The sequence below is a fragment of the Gopherus flavomarginatus genome, chromosome 4 (assembly GCF_025201925.1).
Source record: "Gopherus flavomarginatus isolate rGopFla2 chromosome 4, rGopFla2.mat.asm, whole genome shotgun sequence".
Taxonomy (NCBI): Eukaryota; Metazoa; Chordata; order Testudines; family Testudinidae; genus Gopherus; species Gopherus flavomarginatus.
Genome location: NC_066620.1, coordinates 191,856,579 through 191,875,825, shown reverse-complemented (window position 1 = coordinate 191,875,825; position 19,247 = coordinate 191,856,579). Strand labels below are relative to the sequence as shown.

Below are 19,247 nucleotides of genomic sequence, written 5' to 3'. Positions count from 1 at the left end.
ACGTATCCACCTTCATTTGCAAGTTCAATAGCAACCACCACATACCTATCTGCAGAACAAGTGTATTTGCTTGCTTCCCAAAAATCCATTTGCTGGAAGATCAAACCTGCTATTTATATGTAAAAGAAGAAAATGTATGAAAACCATTTGGATGAAAATAGACAAAACATCACAAATATCAAACTTCCTAGAATGTAAGGTTGAAGTTTGCATTTTTACTGTGTAGCTGTAACTGGCTGAATTTTTACATTGTTTATGAAATACTAGCCTTAAAGGATACTGAGCTTGTGTAGATCCCACATTTACCTGCCTAGTTTTTCAGGTGCTAATATAATCTGGTGGAATGGATGCCTCTGACTCTTTTGAGCAGTCTTGTCCATGGATTGGAAAGAGAGAGATCCTAAACTATGTTTTAAACCATCTTGGCTGTCTGAGGATGGAATCAAATGTCTTAATAGAAAGTAAAATTAACTGTGCAAATTCTCAAATTATGCACTTTCAGTGTTTTCTAGTTATTTTATAAATGCTGCAGTATTTGTCAGTTTTCTTCATCAAAATTCAGTTAATTACGTGTTCATGATTTACAGGTCTGCAAAAGATGACTTTGGATCCATTGTTGGAAAATGTCAAGGTATGCAAAACTTTTTTTATGGCAAGGAGGTTTCTTAAGCAGTATTATTGCTTATTGGGTTTAAAAGATTATTCATATGCTCTTTTAAGGAAGTACCTTTTAATAACATTGATACAGTTTGACAGACTGTGTTTTCTCCACTTTTTCCTTCCTCTACCCTAACTAGGGTACTGAGCCTGAATCTCTGATGTGGAGAGGGTAGAGTTAAGAGCATGTTGAGGCAGTTGTAGAGTATTGAATATAAAAAAAATAGACAGGCTACAAGCATTGATGTGTACAGTAGTATCTTGGTTATGGTGTGATTGCACAGTGGTTCAGCTGTCCTCTACCAAAGCTCAGTTAAAGATCAAATAAATGTTTGTAATAGGAGCTGAAGGGAGTACTTCATTTTTTATTTTTTTTTAAGCTACCGTAACTCTAAAACAGAGTCCTTTACCTTCTCTATCCTATTAATCTGGCTACCTCCTGCCATGCTTGGGGAAAATTTCAAAAGCATGGGCCATAAATCTCATTGACTTTCAGTGAGACTTAGGCTCCTAAATCATTTTGAAACTGAGATTAAGGTGCTTTTGGAAACGTTACCCGTTGTGTTTAAATGACTCCTTCAAATGTGACAACTTTTATGTCTGAGGAAGGGAGCTCTTCCTTTAAAACAGCCATATCAATGCAGTATGATGGTAGGACAGATGCAATAGTGGTCATAAAGTAGAATTACAGTAAGCTTCCAAAATTTTTTTTACAATAATTTTCAGTAGGGTAATACTATAGTGCTGGAAATGAAAGGGGCTATATTTGACTTATACTGTATGTACCAAACAAGTCAGTCTCTCTCTCTCCTTCTGCTAGTCTTAATTTTCTGTCTGTTAGATAATGGGATAGGCTGCCTGGAATAGGCTGTCATCTTCTCTTTGCTCATTATCCCAGTGGATGCTTATTTTCAGGTGGTAGGATGATCAGTTATTGTTGCTGGACGATAATAAGTGCACAGCGCGATGACTGAACTCTTTATGGTCTTTAGAGAATACACTTTTATGTAGCACCTATCTACAAAAATTATCGTGTCTCTGTAATAAGGAAATTTGAGGCAGAGTTTCTGTTATATCTCTTCCATTTTTTTACACCACTCTATTTTTAAGATTATTAAAAAGATTCCACATATGGAGGCAGTACATTGATGCTGTGTTAAGAATGACATATTTATAGTACAAAAGTTAGGAAATTCAGATTCCTAATTGCAAGGTTTTCCACTACAGTGGATGAGTCACAGTAAGATTCATTTACGTGATCCAACAAAACTCTGTATTGTCCTAATTAAGATTCAGAAAGTTGATAGATGAGAACAGTTGAGTCCAGTTTATAGTGTAACCATTGAAACCATGGCCATATTATTTTTATGAATACATCTTATATCTTCCTTCTCTGTAGTGCCGAGGGATCCTAACACACAGTGGAGACGAGTGGCATGGAGTCATGACTGCACACTGCTTGCCTATGCTGAAAGCACTGGAACTGTGAGAGTATTTGACCTGATGGGCAGTGAGCTCTTTGTCATTTCTCCGGTATTTACCCTCTTTATTAAATAAAGTTTCATACAGTGGAACCCTGTGTAACTTGTATGCACACAAATGACTGCTTCTACTCACTCCTCTGTAGAAGTTTAATAACAGTATATTCTAGTGCAAGGACTTGCATTTCAAAGACTGTTACTTTTACAAAAGTGCTATTAGAGTTTAGTAGTATAGTATAAAGTATTTATCATGACTAAATACAATTGAGCTGTAAGTGTTAAATGAACAAGTACATTATTCCTGTTTATTATTTTCGCTGAAAGTACCAATTGATTTTCAAAGAACACAGTTGACTGGAACTTTATCTTGACTCTCATCCAAAAATATGGCAGATCCAACAGCTTTTGGTGGCCTCTGACACTTTACTGGGGCATCACACTCTGAGGCAATGATACTCAGACTGAGCTCATGAGCTGCAAGTGCTCTCTTATGTCTCTCCTGTGGCTCTTTGCAGCACGTGATATTGAAATACTGTGTGATTTAATTGTTAACCAGTCTGAGTTATTAACCAATCATTTTGCAGTAAGGATAATATGTGTGTATACTATTTGTATACACCTATATAAACGAAGCAGTGAATTCACACTGGCTATGGCTCTTTTGGGTAATGTTTATCACTGATTTGGCTCCTGAACCACTGAGGTCTAAGTATCTCTGCTCTAAGGGAACACTGCCAGCACCGCTACCCACAATAGCATCCGAATTTCCATTTTTTTTTCTCTTATAAAAGTACTGATCAGGTCTGAAACTGCAGCTTATATTCTGATTTGATAACAGTCCAAAGTTGGCATTGCTGCTACAGGGATCTCAACAAAGTGATCTTTTATTTGAGGAGACATAATGCTGTTTGCAGTAAGCTAATAACAATTTCAGAATTAAAAGCAATAAACCTTTCACAGCCTGAAGGACAAGTTATTATGAGCTAACATTTTTGGATATCTTTTAATCACTTTCCCTCAATATATTGTCTAAGCACCTTATGTTCTGTGTTAACATGACTGCTTTTTTCTTAGTATTGTGAAGGGCAAACTCATTTTCCCCTGGAACTAATGCAATATATGAATTATTTCTGCTAGTTCAGCTTAGCTACTTTCTTGTGTTTTACATATAAACGTCTGTCTTTTTTTTGTTTTTTTGGTAAAAGGCAACCAGTTTTCCAGGAGATTTGAGCTACGCAGTTGCTGGATTGATCTTTGTAGAATATAAAGCAAGTGCCCAGTGGTCAGCTGAACTGCTAGTCATCAATTATCGTGGAGAACTGAAAAGTTACCTTGTAAGGTAAAACTAACTCTCATGCTTGTGGTACATTTCAGAACAAACTTAAAGAGCCTTTTTTTCCCTTATAAAATATAAACTGTACTCATTTTTCCTGGTCTAGTGTTGGAACAAACCAAAGCTTCCAAGAGAGTCATAGTTTCAACTTCAGCAGCCATTATGCCCATGGAATAACTACAGTGGTTTATCACCTTAGGCACAGGTAAGCTTTTAATCAGACTAAATAAAACGTGAATAATCATTGTAGTGATAAATAACTAAAGCTTATAGTTATATGCATCCACGCAGTGGTTCTTAGGAATACCTGTTGCTGATTAGCTGTCTCTAACTATGAATGGTCTCTGGGCGGATTGTGTTGTTTTACTGATACAACTCTACCCCGATATAACGCTGTCCTTGGGAGCCAAAAAATCTTACTGCGTTATAAGTGAAACCGAGTTATATCGAACTTGCTTTGATCTTCCAGAGTGTGCAGCCCCACCCCCCCAGAGGACTGCTTTACCGTGTTATATCAGGTAGTGTTATATCTGGCTAGAGGTGTAGTTCAGGCTCATGATGCAGAACACAACTGCAAGAATGTAGTTCTCTTTGGAATGTATGGGAAAGGTAGAGGAACTTCATGGTCATTGTGGCTTCCATCCTGCAAACTCGTGAGCTCAGTGTAACAGTTTGCATACGTATGTGTAGGATCAGGACCTAAATTTGTAATTATGCTTTATTTGAGCATGATCTGATGCCTATTAAAGTCAACAAGAGTCTTCTCATTAGGATCAGGCTCTTAGATGTCACATTCCCTTTTTATTAAAATGGAATTTACTACACAAAGCTATAATTTCCTGCTTTCCCATGCATATAAATTGGATCTACTTTCTCTCCATTCTTCTGTATCTGAAACTGATAATATCTTCTTTCTATGGGATGGTTAGTTATTTATTAAGAAATTAAGTATTCAGTGTTACTCTTTTATGTTGTGATCAGAGTATTTTTCACATTATATTAGAATTTGGCTTCTAAAATGTTGCCTCTTTTAACCTGAGTGGCTCGTCAAAGTCTGGGGCCCTGCCAATTGTTAGATATGGAATTTGAAATTGATGGGATCTGGTATTTTCTGTGAGGCAATCTTGTTTATTTACAAGAAATGTGCAAAGTCTTCAGCTTTACTTAATACTTTCAAACCAGCGTTGGTTAAACACTCTATCAGAGAGCAGAAACTACAGGCAAGCTCTGCTCCCACAGGCTTATATGAGAAATGCCTTTTTTACTTCAGAATGCTTTAAAGTCACATAATAGTTATGAAATGTGTAACTACTTAACTTGACTGATGAAATCCTCCATTATTGCATCAAATATTCCTAAATAACAGGTTAGTTATTTACAGTACTGTAACTTTTCTGTTGGTCCTTATCACAGGAATGAAGTATTATGTGTTGAGCTATATAGAGAAACTCACATTATAGATGTTGAGGAATAGTGAGTCTTATTCTCTTGCTTACACTGATGTAAATCAGGAATAATCCATAGAAGTCAATGGGTTTACTCCAACATAAAACATCATGGTGTATGATCAGAATTGGGCCTAATAATTCAGCAGTGCCAGTTGTTGTTAATTTTTCGTGATATGTTCTCCGTGTTTAAAAATGACACTCTCTGTGGGTGGTCAGTGATGCTGGAGTTTAGTGGCAGTGAAAATGTTAACTCCTTTAACAGTTATCCAAAGTAATCTTTTTCAGCTAATCCAGGATGCCAGTCTCTGTTTTGAGAGAGTTTTGTTCATGGGAGGAGATGTAGGGACACTTGCTGATATGACAAACCTGCTTTTCCACAAAATGGAACAATATTATCCCAAAAGCCAAAAATGTTCAGAGGAATTTTCTTAAATTCCTTATGTGGCTCTCAATTATCAAATAAAGCACCAGACGTTAGAATGGGAAGATCATGCTGTATTGTTTGAGTAACATCAGATTCATGCAAAATGTACAGAATGTACAGTTTTGAATCACATTGTTTTATTTTTATGCGTAGTTTTTCTTTGCATTTGAAATTTTTCAACTACATGAATAGAACTGTCAGGCTTTGATATTCAGAGCTTTTCTATATTGATTTTGTTTGTAATGTGTCAGGCACAGATAGTGGACTTGAAAGACTGGCTAATTGTGGCTACTCTTCATTTGGATTTAGATGAGGTTAGGAAGTGGCTTCCATTCCCTTTTTTTCCTGATTTTTTTTTTAAAACTTATGTTTAATTATTTAATACACTTGTGTCTCTAAAACAAATATTTCCTTCATGTATTAATCCATTTTTAAAAACCTCACTCTCTTTTCAGTTTTTCTTCAATGGTAGTGCATAAGAGCAAGAGTCTAAACTTTGGTCTTGGAAAGTGGAATTTCTCCTATGAGAACTAATATTGTTGCTGTTTGAGACTGAAAATTGGGGCTGTAATTTTCAGAGATGAAGCTAGGCATGTCTTCCATTGCACCAGCCAAGTTGAAAAAAGTTAAAGGCAACATCACTGTGTTGAGGTGTGGGGAACGTCTGCTCTGATTATGCAGGCCTAATGAGATGGCCATGCTTACAACTCAACAAATAGCTTTTTCCTTAGCAAGGAGAGCATCAATCGGGCGGCCCCAGGCACCAGCGCACCAAGCGTGTGCCTGGGGAGGCAAGACGGGGGAGGACAGGAGGTGGCGGCCTGCCTGTCACTGTGAGGGTGGCAGTCGGGCTGCCTTCTGCAGCATGCCTGCGGGAGGTCCGCCAGTCTTGTGGTTTCAGCGGAAATTTGGCGGCGAGTGTGCTGAAGCCGCAGTACCAGTGGACCTCCCGCAGGCATGCCGCTGAATCTGCGTTACCAGCGGACCTCCCACAGGCGCGCGCTGAAAGCTGCCTGACTGCCGTGCTTGGGATGGCAAAATACATAGAGCCGCCTCTGGCATCAATCCTTCTGCTTTACAGTCCTTTTAAGTAGGAGACTTGCATCTTGGAGTTAACTGATTTAGTGGGTTAATCCTGGCTTTGGTCAGAAGTGAAGGAATTTGGTCATCTACTCCCTCATTTGTTCATATCATGTAACTTGGCATAATTCAAATTCAGTACAAGTGACAGCCTTCTCCAGCATTCTTAGTGAGTCTAAAAATCCAGGGTATTATAATTCAGAGTTAAAATGTTTTGGCAGAGCTGTATGGAGAAACTTATACAGCACCTGGCTGCACTGGGTCTCATTCAGGCCAAGCCTATTAGCTATTGACATTTACTGTGTTTGCATCCAGATCTTAAAAACAAGCCATCTTTCTTGCTGCCAGATTTGTGATCAAGACTTGATTAAACCTTCAGGATGAATTTTACTGTACTGTGAGGAATATCTGCTAATTCACTAGCTCATAGTACATGTGTGTGACTGATCCACCCATTACTTGGATGTTCTTGGCTGTTTCATTCTCTTTGTGGAAAAATTGCATCTTTTTTTTTTTTTTTCATACTAGGTATATTGGCTGCTATGGAATTTCTAAAAATGGAAAATAAATCAATTGATGTATTTGACAATTGAGTAATAGAAACTCTGAATATCATGCAGTTACTTGCACACAAAACAATCTAGTCAAAACTATTTATGTGTGGAAAACTTTTGAGATAAATAAAATATTTATTGCATAAAAAGTATTTCTTATCCCAGTGGATTTGGTCAAAGTATTTCGTTTGATTGATATTAGTAAGTAAAGTAAACAAAAGCATCAGACAGTGTTATCGGGTGCCTTTTTGTTAGAAATGTTCAGTAGCCAGAGGATTAGCAATTATGACTGATTTAATAGGAAGTCTACAGTTGTTAAAAATTGTTTCCTCATTTTACGTAAATACGGTCTGTTCTATGAGGATAAGTAACATTCTGGCACGAAAAGAAAGATATATTATACCTAGTGCTGGAGGATGGCTTCCATCAAAGCTATCAGCATGTAGATATGGTCCTAAATTCATAATAATAGTATCATTAAATCTTGAACGGTTGGAAAAACTTATGTTCAGCAGTGTTTAAAAATCAGTATTTGAAAGATTTTTTTAATTCTGTGGATGAAGAGAATGAAACAGATGATACTTTGACCCTGTGAGTGGGCGAATCCTCTGTTCCTCTTGATTTTTGCATTCATTCTGGATGTCAGAAAATTCTTGACTTCTGACACCAGAGAGCTCGAGATTCTTAAGCAAAACCTTTTCTTGAAGTTATTCTTCTTGTCCAGAAAGTGAGACAATTTAAAGGGAGACAGCTAGATTAAAAATTGCCTGATTGCGGACCTATGTGAATGCTTTATTGAAGTGTTAAGAACTTCAACTGTCTAATTTACATGCCACTGTTTTACTTACTGTTTGTTTGCTTTCTCCTTTTGTGTGTGTGTGTATGTGAGGAAAAACCAGATTGGTTCATTCATTACCTTATGTATAATATTATCATGTAGTCCTGTAAAATTGCTACATAATGCAAGTTCACATTTAAAGTGCCACAGAGTTGTGGTTAAGAGTCTGTGCTTTCATTTTAAAACAAATTTAAGACTCAAGATGCAATGATTGCAAAGTAAATAAACATAATGATGCAGTGTTGTTCAGTTGAGTCTGCAGATATCTTGAAACAATAGCTGTGTGAAAAGTGTAAACTGTGAAGTTTCACTGCTGATAATATTAACAGACATGTTAAACTTGTCTGATGTTGTTTGATGTGATGTCAGGATTAGGAGCTGAGTACAGTTAATAATCCTTTTGCCAAAGTGTGTTGGAGTACAAGATGAGAAATTTAAATCCATCCCTCAAATTTTAAAGTTACCTCATCAGCTTCCCATAATGGGAGGGGACAGAGGAGGTTCAAAAAGCCTCAAGTGCTTCTTGAACAGCAAAACCAAAGCCTCCACCTGTGCCTTCCTAGATGTGAGTAACCCTAATTGTCCCCTTTCTCAGAGATTGCCTGAAGCTTCAGGATAGCGATTGGTCGATACTTCCATTCCTCAGTCAGAAGATAGAGCTTTTCTCAAGGGCCAGTGCAAGGCTGCAGAGCCAACTCCCACAGGAGCAGACCTCATCACTTTCCATTCTAAGTGCAAGGCACTGCTTTGATCTTGCTATCATATATATATATATATATATATATATATATATATATATAAAAAAGCACATAGTGGGGCTGACATAAAAGAAATCCATAAAAGCCTCACAGAATTTTCCTAGAAAATGACAAGTGCTGGTCACCTTCCATAATGCACTTTTGGGAGGTGCTCGGACACTATGGTTATGAGGACAGTATAAGAATGGGTCCTTGCCAGGGTTGGCCTACCAGCAAGATAAGCTAGCAGAAAATCCATTCGCCCTTTGGAACTCTTATCTCTAGATCTAGATGTTCCACTGGTGATCAGATATGTAGGTTTTTTTGTCAGAGAGGGACAGTGCTTAATTTGTAATGAAAGAGTTTCTGGGGCTCAAGCAATCTTTTTACATTCATAATTGATGCAATAAGGCCAGAGGTGCGGGGCTATGAACTGCCAAGCCTAGAGGTGTTGGTGCTGAACCCTGGCACAAATTAAGCACTGGAGGCACAGTTCATCGACCTCATACTCAGGGCCTAAAGTTGTTCTGTGTGGCAGAGTGCGTAGAGAGAGAGAGCATGGACGCACAGGGAGACCGGAGTAAAATATGATGTATAAAACCAAGCAGACAAAATTCCCACAGTCTCAAATGACAGCTCAAAACAGACATGGATGGAATCTGTTCATACCTCAGCCCTACCTCACCTACGTAGTTGATGATGTTGGGGAAACTTATACAGTGCAGGCAGGAGTTAATGTAAAAATCTTAGCTCACTGAAAATATTTAAATTTGTTTAAATAAAACATTACTATTTTTATATTACAGTGAATGTCCTAGTGAGTGGAGTGGAGGTCAGTGAGGAGAGAGCTTGGAGGAATGTTGCCACTATTTTAGTTCTAATGTGTCACATAGAATATGGGGCTTTGTTTTCACGTCTTAGTTTGGTGCACTGACATGGTTGTGTGGTGTTTTGAACTGCTAGCTCTACAGAGAGAATATTTAAATAAGTATAGTGAGAGGTTATTGTGACTTATGGAGTCACAGTTATGACCTAATGAGACCGTGCTTATCATTCTCTCTGCTTTAGAATAAAAAAAAAAAAAAAAAAAAGACTACAAATGCAAGCGCAATACAGTCTCTTCACTTTTCCCTTTCCTTCCTTGTTTAAAGAGTGGCTTAGTTTGGTTTAATGAATGGGTGTACTCTGAGAGCTGTGGTTTGGAATTTGAAGTCACCACATTTTTAACAGTGAGGGTAATTAACCGTTGAAACATTAGCAATTCACTATCACATGGCATCTGGTCTTGATTTAAAGATATGTGCTAATGTCTAGTTCAACCACAAGCTGTTGGGCTGGATGCAGGGATCATTGAGTAAAATTGTATGGCCTTGGGTCGTTCCAGTCAAAATAGACCTCTTTCTCTTATGAACTGATAAATTTTGTATAGCATGGATTGTATTTCTAGTTGTCTTTGATGAGAGGAGTCTCCAATTCATGTTGAAAGAGTGAATGGGGAAGAAATGGTGGAGTCTTCAATTTGTGTTGGGAGGATGGGAGAGAGAGATTGGGCAGTCTGATTCATAATACTATGACGGATGAGGGACTGTTTGTAGAGTGAGAAGAGAAGCCATGCTGGGCATTAATCAATGCTCTGGTCTGTATGTGAGGTATATGGGCAATAAATTACTGGATGTGTCCTGTAGCAGGCTGATAGCACTTCTGGCTCTGTGAAGCATGTGTAATGGATGGGTGTTTTGGTTCATTGGGTTTGTAGCTCTTATTGGAAACGGAAATGGAGAATGGATGTGAAAGGGCTTCTTATCTGAAGGTTGAGTCTGTGTGAGGATTTATCTCTGAAGTCCCTGGGCTTTATTTTTGCAATGTCTTTCCAGTTTGCTGAATAAGTAATGTTTTTGAATCTTACAACCTTACTTCTTTTTCTCTTGGCTCTGGGAAGCCATATGCATTTACCTACTGTAGAATTGCGTGTCTTCAATACTGTGTTGGTAGGGAGACGGTGCTTTGGTTATCCCCAACAGATGATGAGTGTGGTAGTGGTGATCAGGGGAATGGAAAACTTGCATCTGTAATCTTTTCGTTGACATAGTCTTGGTTTATTCAAATGATGTAAAACTGAGAGAGACAAGGTGAGAGGGGAAATAACTTTTATTGAACCAACTTCTGTTGCTAAGACAGACAAGCTTTTGAGCTTACACAGAACTTTGCCTCAGATCACCTGAAGTAGGTAAAAGCATACTTCAAGTGACCTGAAAAAGAGCTCTGTGTAAGCTCAAAAGCTTGTCTGTCTCACCGACAGAAGTTATTCTGATAAAAGTTATTTCTTCATTCACATTTTCTCTAATATCCTAGGACCAACATGGCTACAACAGCACTGCATCTATAAAGCTAAGCACTTTTGACTCAAAGGATTTGATTGTTGGCAGCCTCAGGCACCTGTCAAGTTTTTTTTTTTATTATTTTGAGTCTCCTGTCCAGCTCTGGAAAAAAAAATTAATAATTTGTAAATGGATCTAGGCCTTTTCTGTGGCTCTCAGAAGAGTTTTTAAGGTTCTTTTGATAGCAGTGGCTCTATTCATCTTAATAGCTTCTGCTCCTGCTGTTGCATTTTGCTGTCTCAATGAAGAGCTTTTTAAAATTTTAAGTATGTGCTGCCGTGATGAATTCTTCTTCAGTCCTGGGAGAGAAGGTCTTTTGTCTTGGGAGAAGGTTCTTTGTCTAACTTGATGTGGTAGCTTCATTCCAGCTGTCACTGAATTTAATCTATCCTGAGAAGAGACTTTTAAATTATAAATGTATTGCACTGTATGTGATGATTTTTCCAAAATCCCAGAGAAAAGACTTATTTGAATGGAGTTTTTAAAAGCTGTAGTTCAGGCAGAGTTGGAGCTTCTGTTGCTGCTACCATTATTGACAACTTTTCCCTTGATCTTCATGCCACTGTGGGGCTATTACTCATCTCTGACAACAGAGTGTAGTCAGTTGTAATCGAATTTCAGGACTCTGACACCATTGAGATGTTTCTAGTTTAATTTAGTCAATTTTTTTTGGCTTGGTAAATGAGATCTGATATAAACCTTGTGAAGTGCCTATGGACGGAGTAAATTATATAAACTGTAAATAGTTTAATCTTGTATGTGTTTGACCCCTATCTTGTGATTATTAGCAAATGACATCTGTGCAGTAGGTCTTTCATGACTTGCTGGCTTCTTTGTGCTGATACATTTCCACTGTATTATTGTCTGCCTTATGCATTTTGTTGTGGCACTATCTGAATTTTCATTTAGCACCACTTTTTATCACTCAACAGATGGGTACTTGCATATAAGCTGCATGTGAATCTGGCTCTTAAAATGAGGGAATGAGGGGAGAAATAAACCACTTACCTTTTTGGAGGGCAGTAAAATAACAGTATAATTACTGTTGATCTCTCAGGCAGTTCTTTGTGTTTGGTACTGAAGCTAGGACTTCAATCCTTACATTTATTGAACTCCCATAATAATACCAGTATTTTCATAGTCCTTTATACGTTTGTGTCAGGGTGGACTAGGTCTTGAGCACCCTGCTGGAGGCCTCATGGACCTGCCACACCCCACCCCAGAAAAGGGCAGTGGAGAGGGCCGCCAAGCTGCCCTAGAGTGGCTCTGTGGGACGCAACCAATCAGGGCCCAGCAGGCTAGCATAAAATGAGCTGCAGGGCTAGCCTCCAGAGTGAGTTCAGTTGCTTGCTAGAGTTGGAGGAGCATAGATGGTGTGCCTGGCTGGCTGAGGGAGCTATGGGACCTTGGACAGAACAGTGCTGGCCGAGGCAAGCAGGACTAGGCCCTGAGGTAAGGGTAAGAATGTGCTTGGCGCTGCAGGGAAGTGGCCCAGAGAATTGTAGCAGCAACACAGGTACGTGGTGGGCAGTTGCTGTCTATAGGATTTTTGGGCTGGGATCTGCAGCAGTGGATGGTCCAGATTCCCGCACTCCCCATATTAGCCGCTGGGGAAGAGTCCTGGACTTAGAGGCACCTTTGGAAGGGGAACTGAACTCTAGTAACCCAGCTGGAGACTTGGGGCCAAAAAGACCCAGAGAGGATGAAGATATTGCCTCTAGGGAGGGAGCCTTGAGGCACTGCTTTGTACCAGAACAGGGACAATTTGAGAGAGTTCAGAAGGGACTGAGAGACAGTTTGAGCAAGAATACTGCTATAGGCCCTGCTGGACTGATTGAGAAGTCAGCCGAAGGATAGGGCTGCAGATAAAGAGACATTGTAGAGGGCACTGAGAGAGGCCTCTGCTGGACTTGTACCCCAGAAGAGGGTTTAATTTTTAATTCACATGCACACTGAGAGAGACTCGACCGGAAGGCTGAGTTACTGAAGACTCACCACAAAGCAGAGAAAAAGTGCAGGCACACACACTCTGTCAAGGCGGCGCTCGAGAGGTGAATGCTACCCCATAACAACGTTCAGTGCATGTATAGACCTTTAATTAACCCTCTCCACTGAGGTAGGTGGGTAAGCATTGTTATACCTGTTTTACTACCGGGGAAGCTCAGACATGAATATGTAGGAGTTTGCCCAAAATCCACTGCGTTAGGGTCAGCACTCGGATTAGAATTTCAGACTTCCTGAGTTCTCAGCCCTGTGCTTGTTCATCCAGATCAGCGCCATTACAATTAATTAGAGATTTGCATGTCAAACATACTGCGGAGTCATATTGTCATGCTTGTTTCTAGTCCAGTTTCTCAGATGATAGAAAAATTATAATCTGTTATTCTAGGAGGTAAATTGTAGTGACTGCTATATTTAGGTTGCCCAACATTTTGTTATAAGTTTATTGAGAACTTTTTTGAGACGCTTGAATGCTTCCCTTGTTTGCAGAAGGCCTTTGAAAGTTGACTGAAATGTGTTTTATGCATGTTCTGTGAAATTCCGTTTGCTTTTTTGAGCTATAAACTTTTGAAAATCACCATTTGCCTTCTCTTGCTTGACTTCCTCCCGGCAGTTTTTTCAGTATGTTTAAAATTAACAAACAAACCAAAAACCCATCCTAAATGTGATCTTTCTAAAGAGGCGAGCACCCATCCTCCCAGCTGCAGAAGCACATGCTACATTGGAAACACTTTGTAGCAGCGGGCAAGAGAAAGCAGGATTGCACTTTACTCCATGACCACAGCTCCCTGAGATGCAGCTTTCTCTCTTTCTTTCCAGCTGAATTAATATTCTGTTAAAGTTCTGATATCTTATATAAATATATATATGTATATAATTTCCAGAATTGTGATAGGTAACGTGTGAGAAAACAAGTCTAGGTACTATGCATCGCCCCCATCCTCTTTCTCGTCTAACTGATCACTCCCATGTCTGTCCTTCACAGTGCAACTCGCCATCTTTCCTCCAATGACCTCTCTAGACTTCCTTCCTAATAATTGTTTACTTCATGAATCAACAGCATCTCACACAAGTAATGTTGGCAGATGTCAGAGGGCTGAGGAAAAGCCATGCTGCTTTGTGCCTTTTAGGGAACTGCTTGCTGGGTAGACTCCTGATCCAAATTGCTCTTTGGGAGGATGGGTCCATATAGAAGGAGTTTGCAAATGCTGTGAAGGAGCTTCCAGACAAAAATGGGGAGTGGGGTGAGGGCACCCTGCCTGGACTGTCCTCTTTCTTCTCCCGCTTTCCCAACCATGATGCTGCTCTGCCCCATTGACTCCTGAGGCTCTGTCTCCTGGGTTCTGGGCCAGCCTCTGGAAGAACTGCTGCCTAATATAGATCCTGGGGGTTGGAATTCGGCTTCCATTAGGTGTTGTATTTTTAACTTCCCCTTGAATGTGATGCTGAAAACCATGTTTTTAAACAGTGAAGTCTATTAAGAAAAAGTCCCAATGCTGGGACTTTGCTTGAATATCTTTTGAAGGAGACTTGCTCAGCTTGACTAGAACAAAAAGTGTGTGTGTGTATGTGAGAGAGAGAGAGAGAGAATCCCAATGAATTATTGATGTCAAGTCAAAAATAATTAGTTGAAACTAATTTTAAATGGAGATATTCCATTTCCTACATGTAGTCACTGGATAAATGTCTTGTTTCAAGCAGTCTTTGCACATTGCTAGCATATTATTTGGTGATGGAACCTGCAACCCAGATGTTGTTGTTTGATATATATGAACATTGCACAGCCATGTCCATCCTGGGTCTATGTGAGGAAATGTTGATCAATAATCTGACAATTCACTGATGAAAATCCTGTCATGTAATTCACTGCATAATGAAAAGTATTACTTATTCATAGAAAAATCTGTTTCCAAGCACCATTAAAGTAGCAAAGTTTTGCTTAGGCACTGGATTTCATATTAGCTTTGATCCAAGCTTTAGATATTTGTAGTAAGGTAAATTCACAATTGTCATAAATGTCTTAAAAGGAAAGCAGATGCATTTTTGGAGTCTTGTCAAAGTGCTTTTTCTGTTATACTTTTTTTACTTTAAGTATTGTACAGCAGATGCTTCTGCTCCATTAAAGAGGCCACTAGGGAGCTACAGTTGAAGCAGAATATGGCTTCTCAGTTTCCTGGCTGTAGTACCCAGAGATTCACAGATTCTATGGCCAGAAAGGACTGTTATGATCATCTAATCTGATATCCGGTATAGCACAGGCCATAGAACTTCCCCAAAATAATTGCTAGGCCATATCTTTTAGAAAAACAGCCAATTTTGATTTAAAAATGGTCAGTGGTGGAGAATCCACTATGACCCTTGGTAAATTGTTCCAATTATTAATTATTATCACCATTATTTCCAGACAGAATTTGTCTAGCTTCAGTTTCTGGCCATTGGATTGTGTTATACATTTCTCTGCTGGATTGAAGAGTCTATTATTAAATATAGACTGTAATCAAGTCACCCTTAACCTTCTCTTTGTGAGATTCAAAGAGTTCAATCTATTTATTTTAATGTCATAAGGCAGGTTTTCTAATCCTTTAATCATTCTCATGACTCTTTTCTGAGCCCTCTCCAGTTTATCAACATCCTTCTTGAACTGTGGACACACGAGGTGGACACTGTTCCAGCAGCAGTTGCACCAGTGCCAAATGCAGAGATAAAATAGCCTCCCTATACTTACTTGCATTCCAGGATTGAATTAGTTCTTTTGGACACAGTGTCATATTGGGAGCTCATGTTCAACTGATTATCTACCATGATCCCCCCCAAATCTTTTTCAGAGTCAATGCTTCCCAGGATAGAGTCCCTCATCCCATAAGAATGGCTACATTCTTTGTTCCTAGAATGTTTACAAATTTACATTTAGCTTAGTGATACTCAGACCTCTGGTTTAGGAGCCAAATTAGCGACCACAGTAGAGCCACAGTAGTGTGGCTTAATTGTTTCATTTACTATAGTACTACATATTCATATTTAAACAGTATGATGAGAAATATTAATTTATATATGATTTTCACAGCAAAATGACTGACCAAGTATTATTATTTTATCAAATACATTTGGTTAATCACATAGTAAAAGTATCCTGATTATTAACCAGTCTAAGTTATTAATCAATTAAATCTCACAGTATTTTAATATCATGTTCTGCGATGAGCTGCAGGAGACCCAGTGACGAGCCACTTGTGGATCACAAGCCTCAGTCTGAGTATAACTGATGTTAGCCATATTAAAATGCATGTTCTTTACTTATGCCCAGTTAACTAAACAAGCTAGATCACTTTGAATCAGTGACCTGTCCTTTTCATTGTTTACCACTTCCCCAATTTTTGTCTCATCTACAGACCTTATTGGTGAGGATTTTGTTTTCTTCCTGGTCACCAATAAATATATTAAATGTTGTAGGGCATAGGGTTATAAGAGTTTAAACAGTTATCTGATAAGCTTGATGCAGGACCCTGGGTGTGCTGGGATGCCGGGCAGCAGCAGACCTCATGTGCTGCAGCAATAGAGCCCTGTCCTGGGGTTGGCAGCTGGCACCCCAGGCAAGCTGGGATGCTGATGTGGGTGGCAGCAGAGCCCTGGGCGCTGGGGCAGCAGTGGGGATCCCCAGGCAGGGGGGCAGCAGCAGGGCCCCATGTAAAATGCGGGGGTGGTAATCACTGAACTGTGTAACCAATAGAATTTTAATCGATTACATGGTTACTGTTTTTGCACGTTATTTACATCCTTAGTAGGACATAAGAATGGTCATACTGGGTCAGACCAATGGTCCATCCATATTACCACATCCGAGGTAGAAGCCATACTCAAACAGTTTAGTGGGATTAAATCAGGGGGGCCAGATAATCTTCATCCGAGAATATTAAAGGAACTGGCACATGAAATTGCAAGCCCATTAGCAAGAATGTTTAATGAATGTGTAAACTCGGGGATTGTACAATATGACTGGAGAACTGCTAACATAGTTTATCAGCAGCTATTTACCTCTCTCCATTCTGAAAACTAGCCATTTATTGGCTAGTTGGGACGGATAGCTCAGTGGTTTGAGCATTGGACTCCTAAATCCAGGGTTATGAGTTCAATCCTTGAGGAGGGCCATTTAGGGAACTGGGGTAAAAATCTGTCTGGGAATTGGTCCTGCTTTGAGCAGGGGGTTGGACTGAGATGACCTCTTGAGGTCCCTTCCAACACTGGTATTCTATTATTCTATTTCTACTCTTTGTTTCCTATATTTCAGTCAGTTACTGATCCATAAGAGGACTTTCCCTCTTATCCCACTACTGCTTACTTTAAGAACCTTTGGTGAGCGACCTTGTCAAAGGCTTTCTGAAAATCTAAGTAAACTATATCCACTGGATCTCCCTTGTCCACATGCTTGTTGACCCTTCAAAGAATTCTACTAGATTGGTGAAGTGTAGTTTCCATTTACAAAAAAGATGTTGACTTCCTCTCCAACAAATTGTGTTCATCTATATGTCTGATAATTTTTGTCTTTTAGTATAGTTTCAACCAGTTGCTTGGTATTGAAGTTAGGCTTATCAGCCTGTAATTGCTGAGTTCGCCTCTGGAGTCTTTTTAAAAAATTTGGTGTCAAATTAGCTATCCTCCTGTCATCTGGTGCAGAAGCAGATTTAAATGATAGTTTACATAGCAAAGGGCCAGGAATTGATCTCTGCAGGATCCCATTGGAAGCAAACCTGCTCAATGATGATTCCCTGTTTACAGTTAGCCAATTTTTAATCCATTTAATGTGTGCCATGTAATTTTGTTTTAGTTTTTAATTAAAATGTGGTGCAGCACCAGTTCAAACACTTTGCAGAAATCTATTACATCAGCACTATTACGTTTATCAAACTTGTAATCTCATTTTAAACAAAAATCAAGTTAGTTTCACAAGATCCATTTTCCATCAACCCATGTTGATTTGCATTAATTACATTACCTTCCTTAGTTAATAATTAAGTCCTGTATCAGCTGCTTCATCATTTTGCCTGTGATTAATGTCAGACGGACAGGCCTATAATTACCCAGGTTATCCTGTTTACTCTTTTAAAATATTGGAATATTATCTTCTGGAGCTTCCCCGGTGCACCAAGACTTATTGAAAATCAACATTAGTGGTCCAGCAAACTCCTCAGCCAGCTCTTTTAAAACTCTTGGATGACAGTTATCTGGACCTGCTGATTTAAAAATGTCTAACTTTAGTAGCTTCTATTTAATGTCCTCCAGAGATGAAGTGGAATGGAAATAGTGTTATCACCCTTTGATGAGACTGCATAATTTATTTTTTCCCTAAAAACAGAACAGAAATATTTATTGACTACTGCTGCCCTTTTCTGCATCTTTATTGATAATTATACCATTTCCATCTAGTAATGGACCAATACCATTGTCAGAATTCTGTTTGTTACTAATATACTTCGTTTTGTTGTCCTTAACTCTACTGGCCATAGTTTTCTCCTTTTGTGCCTCTGTTTCCTACATGAATTTTCTACTGTTCTTAACTTCTGATTTATATTCATTCATTTATATTTATATTTACTACTATTACATTACAATTCATCGTCTCTTTTCTTCCATTTGCTATATATATTTTATAGCTGCCTTCATTTGCTCTCTAAATCAAGTTTGTTTTTTAACCAGCACATCTTTCTTCCTTAGTTGTGGGGTTGTGGCATTTTGGGCATCTAGTAATGGGTTTTTAAATGATTCCCAATTATCATTCACATTTTTCTGATTACATTCTTCCTCCCACATGATTTGGCTTATCAGCTTTGTGAAGTTGGCCCTGTTAAAGCACCAAGTATATATCTTACTGGTATGGACTTTATTCTGCTCGCACAGTATAAATGTCATCAAGTGATGACCACTTGTACCTAAGCTACCATCATTTTTAGTTCTTTATCTGTGAAGGCAATGTCTAATATAGAATTCCCCCATATTCGCTGCAACACTCTTTTGAGTTAGAAAATTGTCCTCTATAATATTTAGAAATTTCAACCATATTTTTGTACTGGCAGCATGAGACCTAGAATATATCACTCAAACTCAATCCCCTAATGGTTATGTAGCTTTTTTCCCCCTACATATTATAGATAGGGGTATAAGGAGGTAGTCATCCTGCTCCCTCGTGACTTGGTGATCTGTGTAACAGATACCAACTAATATCCCACCTTATGTTTTATCTGTTAGGACATTGATCCATAAACATTCCACATCATTATCTGTAACTGGAAACAGATAATGCCATTTTTTATGTAGAGTGCTA

At 38.8% G+C, this 19,247-nt stretch overlaps 1 protein-coding gene across 1 annotated transcript in view; it reads left to right on the top strand.

The window, feature by feature from the left end:
* Positions 1-19,247, top strand: part of NBAS (NBAS subunit of NRZ tethering complex) — a 368,998-nt gene that overhangs the window by 11,463 nt on the left and 338,288 nt on the right. Inside the window, exons 6-9 of the mRNA XM_050951646.1 lie at positions 588-631; positions 2,057-2,190; positions 3,344-3,477; positions 3,578-3,676. Coding sequence (XP_050807603.1) covers positions 588-631; positions 2,057-2,190; positions 3,344-3,477; positions 3,578-3,676 — 411 coding nt within the window. The remainder of the gene's footprint in view (positions 1-587; positions 632-2,056; positions 2,191-3,343; positions 3,478-3,577; positions 3,677-19,247) is intronic.